The following is a 21,493-nucleotide window of genomic DNA, read 5'->3' as shown; positions in this document are numbered from 1 at the left end:
ATGTTTAAAAATTTTTTAATTGACAAAAATGTTTTTGTAAGTATTATCAGATAGGTATACATTTGCTTCACACTATCATAACCTCCGCAATTACTTAAAATACTCTTTATTTTATTTCCGTCAATACCCATATATTATACAGGGCAATTGCTGTTTAATTTTGAAGCTTTTTATTGCATGAAACCGAGTTTCAGATGTTACCGTTCCACACACAGGGTAATCTTTGTTAAATGATTAGGCTACCTAATGTTTTTGATCTCTGAAAGAAATCATATTGATTTTCAGAAGCGTATGTTGCTCTGTACGTATTTATAAGGTGTAGTACCAGAAATAAAACATAGCCGTCATTGAGATGTAAATAAACGATCTTACAAAACTAAATTTTTGCAATGGTACAATGCAGAAACTTAAACCATAGTCTACTAATTATCCACCGTTGATATACCATGATAAAATTGTATCCATCTTCAATTGTTCATCGTTTGTTGTTGTCAACGGTAACGTGCTCTGCAGTGGCCGTTGCCAACGTCAAAACATGAATTCCCCGCGATTCCCTGTCCATCTAGCTGCGCTGCAACTTAGGCGCGACTATACTTGATCTACGACCATTTCAACTTAGGCGCGAGCTCCCAAGCCTGGTTTCTTGTCCGGGGACTAAAGTTAGGCGCGTCTAACACTAGGCGCGTACTAGCTGGGCTCGAGCTCCCAAACCGCCCCTTTATGTTTGATGAATCAGTTAACTTCACTCTTAATAGGTAGTAATTACTGAAAATTACAGACCAAATTAATATGCACCCTATTACTAACATAATCCACTACTAAAGCCTATCAATTCTTAAAACGTTATTAGTTCAATAAAACGTCAACTTTTAAATTCATGATGAATTATCTGCTAAATTTTTTTAATACTTTAATTTATAGAACCGAGTTTTTATAATTCATTATTGTTGGTGATAACATACGCACTTATATACTAGTAATATAACATCATATTTAAAAATGGTGATAGCAAAGGGTCGTTTTAAAAAATCCCAGGTATGAACTGTACGATCTAATCGTATATGTCAAAAAAAAAAAAAAAATAAAAAAAAAAAAACACTAATATACATATCTTAATGCTCTTAATTACTTTCTCGTTTCGAGTTGATTTCTTTAAAGTAGGGTAATGTTGATCCTTCATTTAGCTGGGAGAAGGGAAATAAAGCTAATGTACACGGGTATTAGTCATCGGCCACGCCAAATGTTTAAGAGTACTTTTTAACGCGAAACTCGTATTACAGGTTGACCTGTGTAAATCATAGCTACAGTATGCTTATTTAACCGACAAACACCGTTCATTAGTTGAGTAATCCTATACTCTAATACGAGCTATGATTGTTTGTCTGCCTGTCTGTATGCCTGTCTGTCTGCTGTAACATATATAGGAATCCAGCGGATGGATATTGGTTAAATTTCGAAAATAGGGATTTAAAGCTGCGATTGGTGAGCGTAAAGGTTGATCAACGGGATTCAATGACTAGAGGGAAGAAAAATCTGTGCGAGTAGCACTTAAACTTAAGGAAGATTATAAAAGTGTATTTTTTTGTATTGCCTACTTTTACATTAGAGAGTTATTATTATTTCAGCGAAAAATATGGTTTGCAATAAAAATGTCTTTCGTAATTTATAAAATGTCTGTTTACGTCATTTTTTACAATTAAACCCAATTAATCGCAACCAAACAAGGCTCGGTCCCCCCGGTACTCATTATCTCATATAGTAATTAAGTCTGAACAAGAAATTCTGAATTACATTTTCATTCTATATTTTCACAATATACACAGCCTAGTTAAAAAATAACATTTTTTATCTTTTTTATTTATTTTCGTTTTTTAATGTTAAAGTTAATTGTTTATTTAAGTAGCGACTTTTTGCCACATAATAAAATCCAAAACCTTCCACGTTATAAACTGTCAGTCAACTAAAACTCAGACAACCTAATGTATTAGAACTGCGCTTGGATGAAAGACTAACTGAAAGGCTAACTGGCTGAAAATGAGAAAATGCGAGGTTGTTAAATAATGATTTATGATCACCCCAACTATTTTTTTAATACAATCCACAAAATACCTGCCTGGGTATACGAGTGGGTACAGAGCTAACTTTTTATTTGGGATTGGGGTCTATTTTGAAGCCAGTTGCCAATTGTCAATGCCTACTTTTAAGGATTATTTTGCACACAAGGTTAAAATTAAATAGGATCACGACTAGGGGTCCAATCATTCTAAAATTAAATAGGATCACGACTAGGGGTCCAACCATTCTCTAGCAATACAAAATGGTTACTGGTGTGAAATACAACAAATGAAATACACATTTTGTATAATAAATTTAGTAAAATCTGCCGCGCCAAAAAAATTGAGTTTTGTCCGTTGGTATGTAAAATAAAGTAAAATAAACACCATGCGTACGTTTCTGGATCATAAGGTAACGACCATCTCACTCGGAACAAGAGAGATGTCCACGGAACAAAAGCAATGTTCTGGTCGGACGCAAAATCTACCAGCTGACCCCCGGAACAAAAGTGGTTTAAAAAAATTATCCTGCAACCACGGAACAAAAGTGATACAGCAAAACAATGCTCTCCCACTTTATGTGAACTTAGATTAACTCTACTATCCACCCATTTCAGAAGTAATAAACCTCAGTTAATTGTTATAATAATTGTTTTGGTATAAATAGTAAAAACAAATTAGGATTTTTAATACTTTATAAATTTTAATTCTAGCGTTCATTAAGGTATGCAAAAAACAAATCCAGTAAATACACCTATATTAAACTTATGATTTAAATATACTTTACTAGCTGTTTGGCCCGCTCTTTGCTCGGGCAAATCTTTGTCAAATAAATTAATCACAATGAAATATATAGCTGAAAAAAATTAGATTAATCGTCGGACGATGGAAATTAACTGCCAATTAAAGGTATACATGCACTTGTTAGGTGTTGAATTCAACAGTTTTATATGCCAAAATATTAAAATATAGAGTAGAATCATTAACTATGGATTTTATGTATTAATTCTACCACATTTATATGTATTAATGTATACAAAGGTAGAATGTAAAATCGTACTACATACCAGAATTGTATATAATGTACTACGTTTAAATATATGCAAAAGTTCATTAACCGCATGGAATCAAGAAACAAATCCTCATACTAAATATCAGAACAAAACCTACCATTAATTTACATCACCTTTTTTAATTTTTACCTTTATATTTTGTTGGTTAACAAATCAAACTCAAATTCTTTCAAAACCATTGACATGGGTACCTTCAAGAAGATCCCAGGGATAAGCCCTGAAAGATATCACAAAATTGATGGTGTATAAACCTACTCCATGAAATTCTACATGTATGAACCAAGTTTCGTGGCCATCGGTCCAGCGGTGTCTGAGTTTATTACTGCCAAATATACAAATTAACATCCTCTTTTATACTTATAGTTTTATATTAAGGTATTTAATTTGAAAGGTGAAATAGTAATAAAATTGACTGCCCTTGGTCCAAATTAACGAGTGGTTACTACTTACAAAGCAACATCTGGTTATATTGCCAGTGTATACTGTCTAAGTTGTTTAGAGCTGCAATAAACTTGCTTTTAGAAACACAATATTGAGGTTGTGTTTGATTGTATTATTGCGTAATAAACAGCTGTATTACCCAACACAGTTTATTGTGGTTATTTAACACTGTTATTAGAAGCTAATAACATTGACTAAGGAAGTAAAGTTTTTCCTTTGTTTCCCTTGTCTGTGCTTTTTATTCTGGTTATCCTGTAGTTGATGGAATCTATATTATTAAAAGTATTTTAAATACACAATCAGTACCCATAGCATTACAATAGACTGGTTTTATTGTCAGTGCTGCCAAGCAACGATTTATTATTACTAGAGGTCATCCAGTGGTCGAAAACTCGACCAGAAATATGTAATTTTCACCACACTTTGATGTGTTAAGCTGTCGATTGAAATTTCTTTCACTTGTTTTGTTTTTCGGTTTTTATTTCGTTGTTATTTCGTCACCATTATGACAAAAAATAAGGCCCATGTACATTTTTTGTACATTTCAAATAAATTTTTTGAGCTTATTTTTGAGCCTACTTTATTTGATAAAGGAATTCTGCACATCTACAGGAAAATATTTTTATAACAATATGCGTAGATTTTCCCTGCGATGCACACGAGCTGAGAAAAAAGGCTTTAAAGAAAAATGCTTGCCAATTAATATATAGATAGATAGTTTAATTTATGATAGTGCAATATTTTGTCAACATTATTAACACTCGAACCGTTACCAAGCGCAAAATACACAAAGGCAGGCTCCTTAAACTAAAATAACAAGGAAGTCTACTTTCACTACTTAATTTTAATTGTAAAAAATATACTTTATGTTCATTGATACATTTCATTGTAGGAAACAAAGGCCCGAATCATCTGTTTTGCAGTAAAACAAGACAGAACTGTTCATCACGACCAGATGGTAATAATTAATTTTCATCTGCAGTGATACATCATTGTACAGTCCGGGTTTGTTTTTACTCACTAAACAGTTGCTGACTCTTGGAAAACGATACCTTTAAATTATTATGATGAATACAAAATTAATAATGAATTTAAAATGGCCCACTTGCGATGTATACAAAGTGATTACTAGATAAATACAATAATGATAAATTAATATAGAATAAAAGGATAACCATTTTGTTTTATATTTTTATTTGGTGTAAAGATCTTTTTTGTTAGTACATTTTAAAGTAAAGTGTGTTGAGCTGATATTTAAATGTAAATACTATTTAATAAATGAACAAAAATTTAATTTTTTGCCACTTGGCTAATTTATAATATGATTTTAGTTGGGGTTTATTTTCTAATATTTATGCCCTTATTAAATTGATATTATTAGATTAGTGTTCCAGCTGTTTATTATCGTTGTGTCATGATTACATTGTATTATAGCTTTAAGTAGTGCTACCATCCTATTGTTAAGTATTATAATTCTTCTTTCTACATCTAGTTCTATATAATTATTTTGTAGTGTTGATGAATGTGTACAATTTCTTTGTTGTTCATTTTGTCATTGAATATGTTTGATGTGATTTGATTTGATCTCTTGTAAGTGTTAGTTTTATTTAAATTTGTAATTTCTTTGAGTTGCTCTGTCATTTGTTATATCCTAACTATATCAGGTCCTAACTTGATAATAAATTTAATGCTTAAACAATAATATATTATGCTTTGAAATTCATTTGCTATTTAAAGCGTCTAATGAAACAATCATTGGTTTGCGATAATAATTATAGTTATTGTGTTCTGCTCAACAAAAAATATTAAATTGTAGATTGTACTATTTTGCATAGCATCAAATTACTATTAAAGAATTTTAATCAATTATATAACAATATTAAATTAATTCATACAAAGCTGACATACGAGAGTACTTATTATTATAATTTTGATATCATAATTTACCATATTAAATTATAATCATAATTATCATTTTATATACAATCTTTACGTCGTCTTTCAATTATTAATAATGGCTTAAATACTAGGAAAAGATATAGTGAGTATTCAAACTTATTGCATATAATTTTTACGAGCATTTTTTAATATTTCTCAACCACGGATGAGACTGTGGGGACTCTTTTAACCCTTTTTTTGCCCGTTTACATTGCATACCTGGGTCCTGTGATTGGGTCGTAGAATATAACAAAGCAAGGGAAGTAGGTAAATACAAAAACGAACTGTACCAATAAAATTTAGTGGCGAACACATCTCAGTCATGGATTTGTACGCAGTCATGTTACTCAATGTGTCAAAGTATCGTATTGAATCGAACATGTTTATCGTCTCACTTTTACTGCCTTTGTATTTATTTAGCCTAAAAAGTGACAAATTTTATGAACACAAGCATAATTGTGTCAAAAGTTACACCACTACTTTAAGATTTTTATTTAAAATACAAAATGGGTATGATATGCTTTCATCATGGTAAACAATTACGATGAAACTCAAGCATACTATGAAGTATTTAATCATATTCAATAATTCTATTGTGACCTTGTTTGAATTAAAACGCATGTAATATCTATGTGACCGTTTATTGTTGATAAATTGATTATAATTAACACACACAACTCCAACATTCATTCAGCTTATAATTACACAGAAATAATGTAAGTTGGAAATGGAAGCTTAGTGAAGTAAAGGGGGACAGAAATGTGTAAAACAGGTCAAGGCATCTTTAATCTCGCATTTCTGAAAGGAAAAAGAAAATTGGGTTAAGAAGCACAATTAACTCAACAAACAACGCCTTTTGTGCTCAAGTTTGGAAAGAAAAGAACATCATTTGAACGACTTGTCTTTTCATCTGTATATTTAGGGGTGTCATTTTTATTTGTCGTTTTATATACGGCTAGTTAATTTCCTTATAAATATATACATACAACTAAGAAGAACCCTTTGTTTTGTTTAAAATTCTTATAAAGAAAAGGTTTGTAGGGTAGTAAAACGAATATATTTTGCACTCGTAGTGTTACAAAAGATTGTACAGCAATAATAACATAATAATTTATAATGAAAATGCTATAATTTTTATATATTTTTTTTACTATTTCAAATTTTAACTTTTAAACAGCTAAGCAGTGTAACCAATTATGTAGCAGTGTGTACACGTAAATTTCTCATAAAAATATATAACGTGGATAAAAATTGATGTATGCATATTAAAAACGTCTGATAATAACACATTTTTAGTGTTATTTTAATTGAAATGCATTTTAAGTTAGGAACTCTACTTCAGAAAAGTATTTTAAGAGTTTGGTTCTTAGATTACTGTATGGAAAACGTATCTTTGTTCGAGTTTCAAAATTGGAATTTTCGGTTGACTTGTGTAATTAGTATCATATATTTAACTCATTAGAAGAATTTTCAGCTATATAGAAAAACACTATAAGAAATGTTAGTGGTACTGCAAAGTGTACTTAAATTTATTGGTGGTTGGCGAAAGTAATGTAACAAGACCTTTACCAAAGTAATGGGGAAACATAAAAAAAACACAAAAAACATAAAAACATAAAAAAATTAAAGTTTTATAATTGTTGTCATAGCTCGACGATCGATCTAAGTATAAAATCAATACATTTCATTACGCTTGGGGTTAGTTAAATATTCATACAGGCAGAGTGGTCGACTGGGTCTGACACCTTCTATACATATGAAATGTGTTTACCACATAAATAATGACAATACATAGTCAGTGACAGTGGCGTCGTCCTGTAATCCAGCTACTTGGAGGGGGCGAATTGTGGATATTTATAGGCATGCACTGTAGATGTGATACTCCCTGGTCTGGATTAACGTCCGCACTAGTGAGTACTGCCATAGACAAATATTTATGGTACTACGACTATCCGCATTACTATCCTTAATAGACCAATTCGTTAATTACAAGTAAAAATGTGGTTCAGATTAAACTATAAACTGTAGGTCCCTTAGTTGCCATTGGCTGTATGGCCTATTAATTAACAGCTGTATCTAAGGAACATGGACATTTTCCGTTAATTCACTACCCCTAGTTTTTAGAGCAATATATTATTAGCAATAGAATTGGTAGTGAATTAAACTTTAGTTAGGTTAGGTTGGGTTTTTCTAACCCTATAACTCTATACTAACCTAACCTAAGTAAAGTTTAATTACCACCACTAGCTTTTAGAGCAATAGATTATTAGCAATAGAAGTGGTAGTGAATTAAACTTTGGTTGGGTTAGGTTAGGTTAGTATAGAGCTATAGAGTTAGAAAAACCTAACCTAACCACATTCCACTAGAGGAAGTGAATTAACGGAAAAGTTCCAACAACTTGAACCAACACTATCTTTTGTCGTGTTATAAATACAACTAAATAACAAAACACAAGTAACGGATTACCTGAGTAAAGGTAGTGTACACAGTTTGTATAGCTTATCTGAGATAAAAATCGAGTCATCAAACTAATATAAAAGCTGTGTTCAAATGTTTTCGCAGATTTTGTTTGGTGTAAAAACAAATACAAACCCTATAATACGAACGAGATACAACATCCGGCTTTGTTTGTAAAATGATCATCACGCTGTTGTTTTGTCTTTCTACGCAGCAACAAAAGGCTTTTGTAGTCACGAATTAAACCTCAAAATATAGTAGAATAAATTCTAGGTATTTTATTCACTCTAGTCATTGTTTGATTTAACCGAATTGTTTTATAGAAATGTTGGTTTCATTGGATTATTTTGCTATGCCCACGTTTTTTTAACTGCTCTAAACTCTCTGTAAATTGAAACTAAAATACTGTAAATTCAGTGTGTTTAGTTACTTCTAATTTACACAACTTAATTTTATGTTCCACTACTTTCAAAAAAACAAAAATGTGTCCATCGGTTGCAATTTATATTAGGTAAATCATGTATATAGATCAGCTTCAATTTCTACTTTAAATTAGAAAATATTGTGAAAGAAATTGAGCTATGCATTTTCTTAAAATTGAACGTAAAAATACAAGAATATTGATTTCATTCAATTGTTCCACCAAATAGGAAATGGACAGGATTAATATTTTCAAAGGTCTGTAAAAGGTCGAAGATATCCCTCAAAGTCCTGTAAAGATTAATTAAATTATATTCAACTATATTATTCAAGATTAATTCTGTAAAGACTTATCATATGGACTAGTTGACACGTTAGGGTAAAATATTATATTTTACGAAAATTTAAAGAGAACCTATTATGATATTTATGCAGTGTATTTAATTACCAGACGCGTGGTAATTAAATCATATAGTGTTTAATCAGTCTTGTACATTGAACCCTTCCTTAGTGTATTATGTAGACCTAATTAGTAATTATCATATTGGCTTTATTTCCATAAGCCTGTTTGGTAAAGTGTATTATTATTAACATTTTAAATAGCAAACATAGTAAAGATTAATAGTGTTTTATGTTAAAACATAAGTACGTTAAACTGATGAATGTAGGTTTATTTTGTATAAAGAATTACATTTTTAATTGTCAACTTAGTATTTGATTTTTTGTCATAATTTATTCAAGAGAGTAAAACATTAAAACTAAAGTCCTTGAACCTTCTTAAAGTTGTTATTTCATGAAACTTAAGTTTGAAGATCTTGATGGAATATATGTAGTTATTTGTCTTGCAGTTATCCTTTGCTTAAGTTAGCTAAGATCTTCATTAATCGATAGTACACCCTACTAAATGAGCTTGATATTCATTTTGGCTGATTTCCGCTATAAGGAAAAGCTATTTTCGAAGGAGGCATGGTGAGACCTTGACCCGGGACCGGGTAACTCTTTGAATTCTTTGAATTGGTTCACAAAAACTATTAGCTAGAAGTTTTATGCATTTAAAAGTTCTTAAACGTGAAAGGTCAAGCAAGTATGTTCACATTTTGATGAAATTTGTTATTAATGTTTATAAATGGATGGATTTGAATGAACTAGCAAGATAAACTACAGGGTATCGATAAGCTCCTTTAGTTAAAAAAAATTGGGGTTTCAGATTTTTATTTAAAACATTAAAATTCTCAGTTCCATTATGGATACCATTTCGGAGAACTTGAAAAATGCATAAAAGTTACCTGGAAAGACCCACAAACCCTGCGTATAAACACCGCGTGTTATTCTTGAGGATAATAAGTCAACTGTTGTAGTTTGCTTATTTATTGATATTTTGTTGATCACATTTCGTCGATTTTATTTATTTAAAGAAAGCTATTCTATTATCATCGAAAAATTTTCCTTCTCTGTCAAAACAAACCTAAGAAATTGTTGAATTGATGTTATTTAATTAGGGAATAAATCCGACACGTTTAAGGCACATTTTAGAAAGAAATTAATGAGAAAAATAGATTTTCACTCAGGCTATGGTTTACTATTTCGGCGGTATTTAGTTTTTAACACAATTTAAATGCGTTTTTTACAAATACTTAAGTTGGGCTTTCTGCTTGTGTTTGTGAAACTATTTTTGATGGTCGTAGTTTACATCTTGCTTCACAAATAAATATTTACTTACATAGTTTTTATAATAAAACCGTTTCCTTCAAGTTATTTCGCTTAACAACTAACTGTAGTTAATTTTTAAGAGTAAATAAAAAACAACCATAATAATATTCTTTGAAGCCACTGACCAGTCTCTATTTAGCTTATAACACAAAGCTTCTTAAAAAAGAAAATAGAAGATCCAATAAATTAACTTAACGATCCAACTACCTATAAAAATTTTATTAGATAACAAATAGTCAACAACTTATGTAGGCTAATACTTTGACATGAAACCGCAATTACAGTTTCAGGGAAAACTCTAATGTAAATGTAAAGTCTGGGTACAATATTACTGCGAGGTTAGTTTTTATTTATTCAAGGACACAGGAGACATCGCATACGCTTCCAACATAAAACACGCTGCAGACCTAATCACAACCAGCTGATGTTATTGAATTGATTCGTCATTCGTTGGCAATACATCCTCAGCATGAATACTTTATATTGTTAATGGTAGGCCTACTTTCAGTTTTAATTTTTATTCTTATTATGAACTAAACTACGAACTTTTATAATTTATGGATGGCTGACTAGCATGGTTGTTGTTGATCGGATATTTTTGAATCATCAATTGATGGTTTTTCAAATTGCAATAGTTATATAAACATTTAAACAAGTTTGTGTACAAGTCATGTAAACAGTATTTAGATTCGGTTGTTACACTCGTCGCTCCTAGTGTTCTTCTTTAGAATACAGCATTTTAAAAATAGGGGTTTTTAAATAATTTATTTATGTATGGCAAGATTTAGTTATTAAGTAAACTTTTTCACCCATTACTTCCCAAAAAATGTTTCGAGAACTTAAACATACTTCATACAAAGTTACAGTGTATCTGCAGGTATAGAACAAAACGAAATAAAACTTTATTTAAACTTGATAAATAAAACTAAATTAGGTTCAATATGTAAAATATTGCCAGCAAACCCACCCACAAACAAAGTTAACGAAACATGTAAGCAAATTAAAAAGTTATTTTATCAATTTAATGTTTATTAAAATTGAATGTTGATAAATAAATATCTGTTTTCCGTCATAAGTAGGTGTAAATATATATATATATAATGATCATACTATACTTTTTTTACATTCTGGGTCAGAGTTGTTACTTTACTTCCTGCTGCGTCTTTTGTCATAAAAGAATAAGCCATAACGTTTTAAGAAGAAAGGTCTACAATAAAAAGTTTACCTTTATTAGAAACGTGCCCTGCCCTGTATTTACGCAACCCTAAAAACCTGTAAAAGTTCTGGCAGAACCTTGTTACGGCAAGAGATTGAATATTGATAGAGGAATTGTAGTAATTGGTTGTGATGATAAATAACAGTAAGATTGATACAGGACAATTACAGAGAACATGTTGATCTCAATGAAAAAAATCCAGACCGCCTTTTAGGCAATAAGAAAACAAATTAAAATAATCATCAATCCATAGCTTCAAGTTTTTTTTAGCCTTAAGAGAACCGTCCAAAGTCTATTAAGAACTTTAATGACGTTTAGCCCAAAAAACTTATTTAACGACCCAATCATATTGTTTATAATAAAGCTTACTAAAATTGTAGCAAGTGTTTTAGAAACACATACAGTAAGAAATATTTTTTTTTACCTATATGATGTGCAAATTTTCTAAACAAATACATTAGTAATTTTTGTCAGGTTAAAAACAATACTCTATACGGTATAGCTTAGATTTAAATACCCTTTATAGTGCAAGACATGTTATTAACATTTAATTTATGTTAAGGAATTAAGTCAGAGTTTGAAATCACCAGAGTCATTATGAGAAAGATTGAAAATAAAATCCCCGAATATAAAAAGATTGGAAAATTATAATAAAATAAAATGAATAAGAATAATAATAAAAAATAAAAATAAATCAATTATCTTAATAAATAAATAAATAAATAAATAGTAATAAAATAAATAAAATAAAAACATTGAAAATAAGACGACAAAAAATAATGCCACTGCTAGGTTGTTGTTATTTAACAAGGTAAGGTTATTTGTTTTTAAGATAAGCAATAAACATGGATATTAGTGTCAAAAAAGTCTCTGAAATTTACAATTATTTGAGTTAATATGCAAATATAAATAGTTTTTTTTTAATTTCTCTATTGTTATACAGAAAATATAGAATTTAAAGTGATTGAAATCAAATTTACCAACGTAAATAGAGACAATGAACTTTTTATACAGTCACAATTATAATTTTTTTTTAGTTTTTTTAGAGTTTTCTTTTAGTTTCTCAGCTACCCCTCAACCAAAAACAATTCGTATTTGCTATAGTATATTTCGTACCTATGCCCGAAAATTAGGTTTTGCCGGATCAAGATAGTTTTTTAAGTTCGAGACGAAGTCTAGGTTTGTTTGACAGAGGATATTTAAATGCAAAATAAATAAAAACTTATTATGAAGATTACAAAAAGTTTGCTGCATTAGTCTGGTGACGATGCGTCCTTAAGCACAATGGCCGACACATTACAAAGAGATTGCAATGCTGTATGATTATAATAAGATTTCTCATTTCCAAGACGTCATCTTCACAGAAGCATTGTGCTCACAGTTGTTTCCCCAATGTTTTCGTGGACTCTTGTTCTCGTCTCACAACACTGTTAGGGGTTTCTATTATGTAATACCATCTAGCGAAATAGGGGTAGATAATAAGCGGGGATAGTTTGAGAAAACTTGTAAGATAAAAAATATATTTTTTGGTTTTTGAGGTTTCGTTTGGGTTATAAACTTAAATGCTTGGAATTAAAGAAGAGAGGTTGTGTTATTTTTTCTTATGCATCGTCAGTTTTTCGACTTTCTTCCATAAAGTTCAAAATCTCTCATAATTATTCTCGTCAAATTCTGGAAAAAAATATCTTGTTTAAATTTTTACGTTATTGCAGTTTTCTTATGTTATGAATTGAATTATAAATTTACTTTACATAGTTTTCATCTTGTATTCAAGTAGCAATAACAAGCAAAATAATAGTCGACACTTGACCTAAATAATGTAAACAATAGAATCAAACACTCTGTTAAGTTTAAGCTTGCCACAAAGATTATCAACAGTATAATACGATTGTACACATTGCAAGGGGGTGGTATACTTAGTCGTGCTCCTTAAAATTCCAAACAGACAAAACAGCGATTAATAAAATTATAAAATACTACGAGGTGTTAGCCCGTCCTACGTACGGGAATTCAGTAGTCAGTTAAAACCGTGTACAATTCAGATCAGCTAGTTTACACATATAAAGACAAAGTTTCTTGCAGTTTTTATGTGAAAAATCATCTTGTAAACAAATGTTGTGTGACCAAATATGTTTTTATTCCATCATAGGCCTATACGATATGCATTTTAAATCCGATAATTTTACAATAAAACAGCAAAATTCCGCAATTTTTACGATGTGAAAAGCGTTGAAGTGAGATTTGCAGCCGAGTTTTACACTGATTATAAGTAGCCTACAGTAGAGAGAGTAATAGTCAATTGAGAAGTGTATCAGACCTAGTCAACGATACCACCTTCCATAGCATACCTGCCTCTTCCATAATTATTATCACCACAATACAACTACTATACACAATTTCCAGTAGGTCTGAATAGAAACGACCTAAAATAAAACGATAGTATCCAATAAAATTCACAGTACACATAATTTAACTTTGGTGTCCTAACATCAAAACTAATCGTCACACCTATCCTTTATATCAATTTCACTGCATTAATTGCTAAATAAATAAGTGTAAACAAAGAAAAGTATAAACAATAACAGTTTTTTTTGAAACAGCTGTTTGGTTCCAATAACATTCATTTGAAAAAAAAGAAATGGTCACATGTAGCAGGAATATAAAAAATCACGCTACTAAAGCTAATGACGTAATTGTCAATGTTTATTATCCATACCGTTATCAGTTCTATCCTTGATAATTACCCACCCTCATTGAATAAATGTACATCGTAATTTCCCATATTAGTTAATTTAAACTACAATATATTCATAGTTGAAATAAAAGTATTATTTTCACGTTTGGGGGCGCTGATATAGGCACCCCCAAACGTAACCACAACTGAACACGATTTCATAAAAGGATGGTTTGTCTAATTGCAGTATCCTAGGTCAATGTTGACGTTGTGTTCAATCTATGTCATCCATCTGTTATCTTTGTATAAAACCTGGCTGAGGTTGTGGTGGTAATTTAAAATCGTGATTCCTGATTATTCTTGATCTTCTTTTTATGACATCAATATTTCCGGGCCTAATCCAAACAAAGTTAAAGCAGACAAACATTTATTAATTGTAAACCAAAAGCTACCATGAAGAATTAAAACATGTAAACATTGTTATTTTTCTATTCTTTCTTTGAAAAGTGGAGTAGTAAAATAATTTGCATTTATCCTTTTTTATTAAGACTCGTGTACAGAGCCTTGATTTGTACTGTGGTTTAATTAATTTTGGTCTAAACTATTTTAAACTGTGGTCTAATTATCTCTACTAATCTTACTTATTTCCTATAATCAATGACAAAATAAGAGTAAATAAAATAACCTCATAGTTCCATAGTTTATATTTAACCAGCTGTTAGTTAAAACAAATTATATTGCTCTAAAACAAATCGAAGATTACAAAGATTGCTTTAAAAAATAATTTGAACATCCTAGTATTTTACTATGTATAATTTAATTAATCTGTCATCCTCTTACAGAAGAATTGAACGTATCAATGATTAGCATTAAACATAGTATAAATACGTCAAACCTAAGTATGTCTTTACATTTTTATCCAAATGCTGAATTTGTTACACAAAAGCTGAATGTTTACAGCTGTTATGTTAAGCAAATTATTTTATGCCAAAAGCTAGTTTAGAATCTTAGCGTTGGCTGCTAGACTTTTTAAAAATTAAAACTTAATTTCTAAAAAACTGGGACCCTAAACTAAATTTATGGCTTCGACATTCCCTAGTTCTCAAAATTATCTTTCTTTCAACACTAAAATCATGAAAATCCGTCGAGTGGTTTATTCAGAATCGTGAAATAAAAAAACACTGTTTCGTTTTAATATTATAGATTGTTTAACAACTTTTTTCATTAGCCCAAGTGAAAAAATAATAGAAATTAACGAAATTTTTTTTTTATTTACCTGAGTAGCGATTTGCTTAAATCATTTTATTGTTTTGCTGACACTGCAATATCAACAATTTAATCGCAGAACATAAAAAAAGATAGTGCTAAAATCATAAAATGCAGCAATACATATAACTTTATACACTACAGGTTTTCGGCGCTGATCACTTTTTTTACTAAAATTGGATTATAAGTAGGAAATTTGCTTTAAAAATGCCGTTTAGGTACGTTGTATGTTTATTTTAGGTATGTGATTACCACAAATCCTAATAAAGTTGGGAAGTTAAAATTCTTCTAGAAAACAAAATCAATATTTCAATTTATATTCATCATTCTGAGTATCAAGTGGATTTCAACGAGAAGTTTTGTAAACATGAATTCGTCATTTTCCACCGAATACTGTGAATAAATAAATTTTAACTTGAATCAATGAACAATTAATTGTCACCAGTACTGTTGGTTGGTCCTTTTAGTGTTTTTGTAATTAAAAACGAGTATAATACAAATTAACTTTCTAGGAAACTTTCCAATTAAAACATGGCTACAATAATTAAATGTGACAAAAGTAGTTGTGTAACAATTTAAATCGTAACCAGCGTTATTGGATTAATATTTAAACATACTATTCTGCTTATGAAAAGGCTTTCTAATTGTGAATTGATAAAACTAATTAGGTACTATTGAAAGAGAAGGATGTCCTTTGTAGTGAAATTTCGCATTTAATTAATTTCGTTATAAGATGTGCTTACATTTTACGATTCGAATAAAAAAATATTATATGCTGAGTATAATAAGTATTATAATTCTAACCACAATATGGTCTTGGATAAAAAAAACGTAAACTATAAACGTTATGATAACTAAGTATATCAAACACACACAAAAAATATATCAAACTAGGTAAAAAAACTTCCTCAACAATGGTCATGTAGTGTAACATAGATCCCAATATAAGTATTGTCTATGATTATGTACTAATACATTAGTATTTAACTATACTATTGACTTGGCTATATTTTTTATATTGCACAGTAGGTAATTCAACACTACCAGTCACAGATCCAACGCATTTAGTAATAAGCTGAATCCATTTTTGTGGCGTTGAAGTAAAGTCCTAAGTTGTGAGCATAAACTAAGAGTTAGAAGCAAAATTTAAGTGCTCAAAAGCTTAAACCACTACTTAAAAGTGGGGTGGTGATTTTTGAGGCTTAAATATGGGGTCAAAGTAGATAGATTCTTTCAGAATAAACTTTCTAGTTTAATCTTAAGTTTGAACGCATTAGTAAGAATTCGCAGCCTAGATGACTCTCCAGGGTTATTGAAAAGGTACTTGTTGAAGATAGGGGCGTAGAGGGCTAGATCTTTATCATCCTGTGTACTCCAGTGCTACGATCGTAGAAGATCTAATTAAATTGGGTTTGTAGTTAGAACAAGTTGACCTAAAAATCCAACAGACGGATGTAACACTTTATATTGTACAGGAAGTGCTTTAAACTAACCTGATGTGGTCCTTGGTTGAAAACTTGAGTCGTAGTTGTCGAGGTATCTAAACTACATATCTTACAGTAGGTATGTACACACTAACCTATAGTAGTTAAGGACCTTGGTCAAGAATTTGGTCGTAGATAGCGAACCTACATATCCTAAAATGAGATGTACACACTAACCTATAGTAGTTGAGGACCTTGGCAAAGACTTGGGCCGAAGTTGGCGAGACATCTAACCTACACATCCTAGATTGAGTTGTAACACACTAACCTGTAGTAGTTGAGGACCTGGGCGAAGACTCCAGGGTGGCGGTCGAAGAAGTACTCGTTGAGGATGGGGTCGTAGTTGGCGAGACATCTATCCTACACATCCTACAGTGAGATGTACACACTAACCTGTAGTAGTTGAGGACCTGGGCGAAGACTCCAGGGTGGCGGTCGAAGAAGTACTCGTTGAGGATGGGGTCGTAGTTGGCGAGTGCCTCCGTGAGCCTGGACAGCCGCGTCGCCGGGATCTTCTTGAGCGTCGCCTTGTATGTCTCGTGGCGGATGCCCCCGACGTTTAGGACGACGCGGTTCTCCGCGTCCATGTTGATCAAATTCATGGCGGCCAGCTTCGTAGCAGCTAACACCTCCTTTAACAGGGAGATTGGTTAATAAGGTAAGTAAATATGAGGTGAATTGATGAAGTGAAAATGAAACAGTTGGTATGGGTCCGACAGAAGAACATCTTGAGTAAGTTAAGTTTTGTGTGACTTTGTTTTTTTTTAAACTCGTCTTTGTACCTTGAGTTTTATTTTTTCAATATTTAATCATTGTTTTGTTAAATTTATATAAAAAAAACTAAATACATTTTTCCAGTTCTTCCCCATTATTTATTTTGATGATTACGATAGTAAGTAAATCTTGAAAAAAGGTTTTGACATTTTACATTTAAAAAAGGGTTGATAGGTAAAATTAATTGAGTGCTGGTAAAGGCAACGCATATTTTTATACCAGTGCAATAAACATGTATTAATTACTCAATAATGGCAACAAAATTAATTTTCTGCCAGTTGTGTCTGTAAATTTCACTACAAGTTAATCTCATAATAATTTGTTTGCATGTAGATCTAGGAATAAACAATCATAGCTCTATTTAAAATGGACTACTACATTTCTTCTCTGAATTAACACCCAAAAGCACATTCCACTAGTATTTGACTCACTAAGAAACATTATATTAAGAAATCTTCTTACATAAAATATTGTAAAATAAGAAATTTTTCAATTTAAAAGTAGGAATAAAACCGAATCTATTCTTATTGTATATTGGTAAATATACTACATTCTACACGAGGCAGAGAGTTCGTATAAATTACCAAAGTTAGGTACAATGAGAGCGATCCACTTTCAATGTAAGCCAATTTGGTCCAATCACTGCCATTCACCAGCAAACCTCGCACCCATGCATTGGAATAAAACACATGCGTTTTATTTGCCAAATCAATAAATAAACACACTGCTATACTGTGCTCCTCCTGAATGGATAAATTAGGATTGTAATAACGAATAGTTTTTGAGAAGAATGTGAGATATTTAATAAGTATAATTTAAATTGAAACAAAGAACATTTTATTTTCTGTATTGATATTCAATATGGGAATTTGTGGCCTTTAGTCTAAATAAACTTTTGGGATTGTCTGATAAATATCAATTAATTATCATGTGATTTGTCACTATTATGAATTTAATTCGATATATTTATAATTGAAACACAGAAATTGAATACACTTCATACTTAAAATACTCTCAAATAGAAAACACAAAAATTTAAATTCCTTGGTGAATATTATAAAATAAGTGGTTGAAGATAGGGTTATTTAAATAGAGAAATCTTTATTCAGTTGTTTAAACTTGTTCAAGTAATGATATACATACACTGAATCCTAGCGTTTGGTAAGAATCATTGGCCTTTAATTTAATTAAAACACATGCTGATTAAGAAGTTATAGTAAAAAAAAAAAAAAAAAAAACACACACACACACAGTTATAGAGTTATTCTATAATTAGTAAAAATAAAAGTTACCCAATGTATAAATTTAAAATTAAGACACATAAAAATTAACTTCTTGCGATCAACACCAAAAGGAGTTGCTCTTTGAATATTAAGAAAATAATTATTCACACTTTCAGTTTAAACATTATCTAAGAAGTTAAATTGATTCTTGCTAAGAATTTGTGACCTTTTTATTTGCCAGCCTTTGAAGCTAGTTTCTGTAAATCAAGTTTGCACGAATAGTGAATGTTAAGAAGACACCAAGGTCAATAAACTTGAGCGTGTTTGTGAACGATTTGGCTTTGATTTATTTCAGGTAATTGTTTTGAATACAAAGGCTATCGTGTGGCTGCGATGCAAATAATCATGCAACTATTAGAAACACTTTCGCCTTTCTCTTATCGATTGGTGCTTAAGGAAACTGCGAGTGAATTGTTGCTCTATTTTACAATGTACAAATGTATCTGTTCATGCACACATTTCATTTCTACTTATATGGAATACAAAATAGTGTGGAAAGAATAGTTTATTACGGGTCAGAAGTTTATTAATTCTATAGTTTGCCTGTGATGTTTCGATCACATCCAGACAATGTTATAAAACATGAAATAGCGATTTGTATTTAACATGGTTACCATGTTTCGTTATATGTTTGGAACCATTGAATATATAACGTATTCACTGATAACCTCTTTGATCCAGTTGCATCAAATAGGGTTATTCGACTCAACTGGATAAAAGAGGTTATCAGTTAATAGCTACAGCCTAAAAGCGATTAAATACAGGGTGAGTTTTAATTGTCCCCCCCCCAACTTTTTTCTACATTTTTTCAAATATCAATCCCAGACCACTTCCAAACATTGTTGGGTAGTAAGTACTTCATTTTGACAAGGTGGTAATTTCCGGCCGCCATCTTGGATCCACCATATTGGATGAAAAATTTTTTTTCAAATGTAAAGGTGGGGTTGTGACCCATTATTTCGAACTACATTTTTACCCTAATTACAATGCCGCAAACAGTTTTTAAAAATCTTGATTCATTCTAAAGTTACGAGGGCTTTTTAAAACTTTATTTTTAGCCCATTTTAACATTGTGCATTTACAAACTAAGACCATAATCCCAAAATAGTGCTAGATAATGATAAGTATACACTACGAGTAATTGTCCACCTATTTTCACTTGGTTATGACTGATGTATTTTTTTCGGCCGCCATCTTGGATCCGCCATTTTGAAATGTGATAAATTATTTTAAATATGAAGGGGGTGTTGTGACCCATCATTTTGAACTACTTTTTTAAGCTTAACTCAATGCCGCAATCCATTTTTTGTTATCAAGTTTTATTTGTGAAATATTGACATTTTTTTGTTAAAAATGTCAATATTTCAAAATCAAAAAATGAAAATGAAAAACGGATTACGGAATTAAGTTCAGCTTAAAAAAGTAGTTCGAAATGATGGGTCACAACACCCTCTTCATATTTAAAATAATTTATCACATTTCAAAATGGCGGATCCAAGATGGCGGCCGAAAAAATACATCAGTCAAAACCAAGTGAAAATAGGTGGACAATTACTGGTAGTGTATACTTATCATTATCTAGCACTATTTTGGGATTATGGTCTTAGTTTGTAAATGCACAATGTTAAAATGGGCTAAAAATAAAGTTTTAAAAAGCCCTCGTAACTTTAGAATGAATCAAGATTTTTAAAAACGGTTTGCGGCATTGTAATCAGGGTAAATATGTAGTTCGAAATAATGGGTCACAACCCCACCTTTACATTTGAAAAAAAAATTTTGCATCCAATATGGCGGATCCAAGATGGCGGCCAGAAATGACCACCTTGTCAAAATGAAGTACTTACTACCCAACAATGTTTGGAAGTGGTCTGGGATTGATATTTGAAAAAATGTAGAAAAAAGTTGGGGGGGGGGACAATTAAAACTCACCCTGTATAATAGTAATACAAAATTGATTATATTGATTGCCAAAAACAATAGTTTAACTATACCTTCTGCTTTAACAGATTTGATTGGAAGGAAATTTGACAACAATTCTGTAGTTCCTTTTTATTTATTTTTAAATAAGCATTGGTATCACTTTGTATAACTTTGGCAAAATATTAAAAATCTTTCTGAAACATTATTAAGAACAAGGATATATATGATAAAAAGTATATAGGATAAAAATGCAAAAGGAAATCAGAGAATTGTTAAGCTTCCAAAATGTACTTGTGCAAATAAAACAAAATAATTCTGCCAGAGTTTAAATTTTAACATGGATTTAGTGGCTTGGTAGTTGGTTAATCACAAGAGAAAATTCTTGACTTTCAAGAATTTTTACGATTTTGGTAGAGACAACTAATAGTGTTGAATGAGGAGACTTATTTTTATTTTCATAAGCTCCTCTTGAATCATAAACTAACATAAAAAATGAAAAATAAATAGACATACTCGTAATATCGAAAGGCGTGGTTGTAAAGGTTTACGTAAAGATGCTTACGCATAGAGTAGACTATGTTCACTGAATGGCAGTCCTTCTTTGATATGGGCGTAGCGCCGCGGCCGCCTGCGGGACCCCAGCGCACCCTGAAACAACAAATAAAATAAAATATAAAATAAATCCAAGCAAAGAAACACAACACAAAGAATGATGAAATTTATTACGTTGTGATATTTGAGGGAGGGTTTAAACTTAGGTGGGTCAGTAGGTCAGTCGGTAG

General features: G+C 30.9%; 1 protein-coding gene across 1 annotated transcript in view; it reads right to left on the bottom strand.

Annotated features, from left to right (window-relative positions):
- Window positions 1–21,493, bottom strand: part of LOC128988772 (potassium voltage-gated channel protein Shaw-like) — a 317,384-nt gene that overhangs the window by 37,723 nt on the left and 258,168 nt on the right. Inside the window, exons 2-3 of the mRNA XM_054410392.1 lie at window positions 21,274–21,359; window positions 17,128–17,366 (exon numbers count right to left, since the gene is read on the bottom strand). Coding sequence (XP_054266367.1) covers window positions 17,128–17,336 — 209 coding nt within the window. The 5' untranslated portion in view covers window positions 17,337–17,366; window positions 21,274–21,359. The remainder of the gene's footprint in view (window positions 1–17,127; window positions 17,367–21,273; window positions 21,360–21,493) is intronic.

This window comes from Macrosteles quadrilineatus, unplaced genomic scaffold (genome assembly GCF_028750875.1).
Source record: "Macrosteles quadrilineatus isolate MER2022 unplaced genomic scaffold, UCM_ALF_1.0 Scaffold_3__2_contigs__length_128488019, whole genome shotgun sequence".
NCBI lineage: Eukaryota > Metazoa > Arthropoda > Insecta > Hemiptera > Cicadellidae > Macrosteles > Macrosteles quadrilineatus.
Note: the sequence above shows the minus strand (reverse complement) of the source record. Positions and strands in the feature narration are given on the sequence as shown.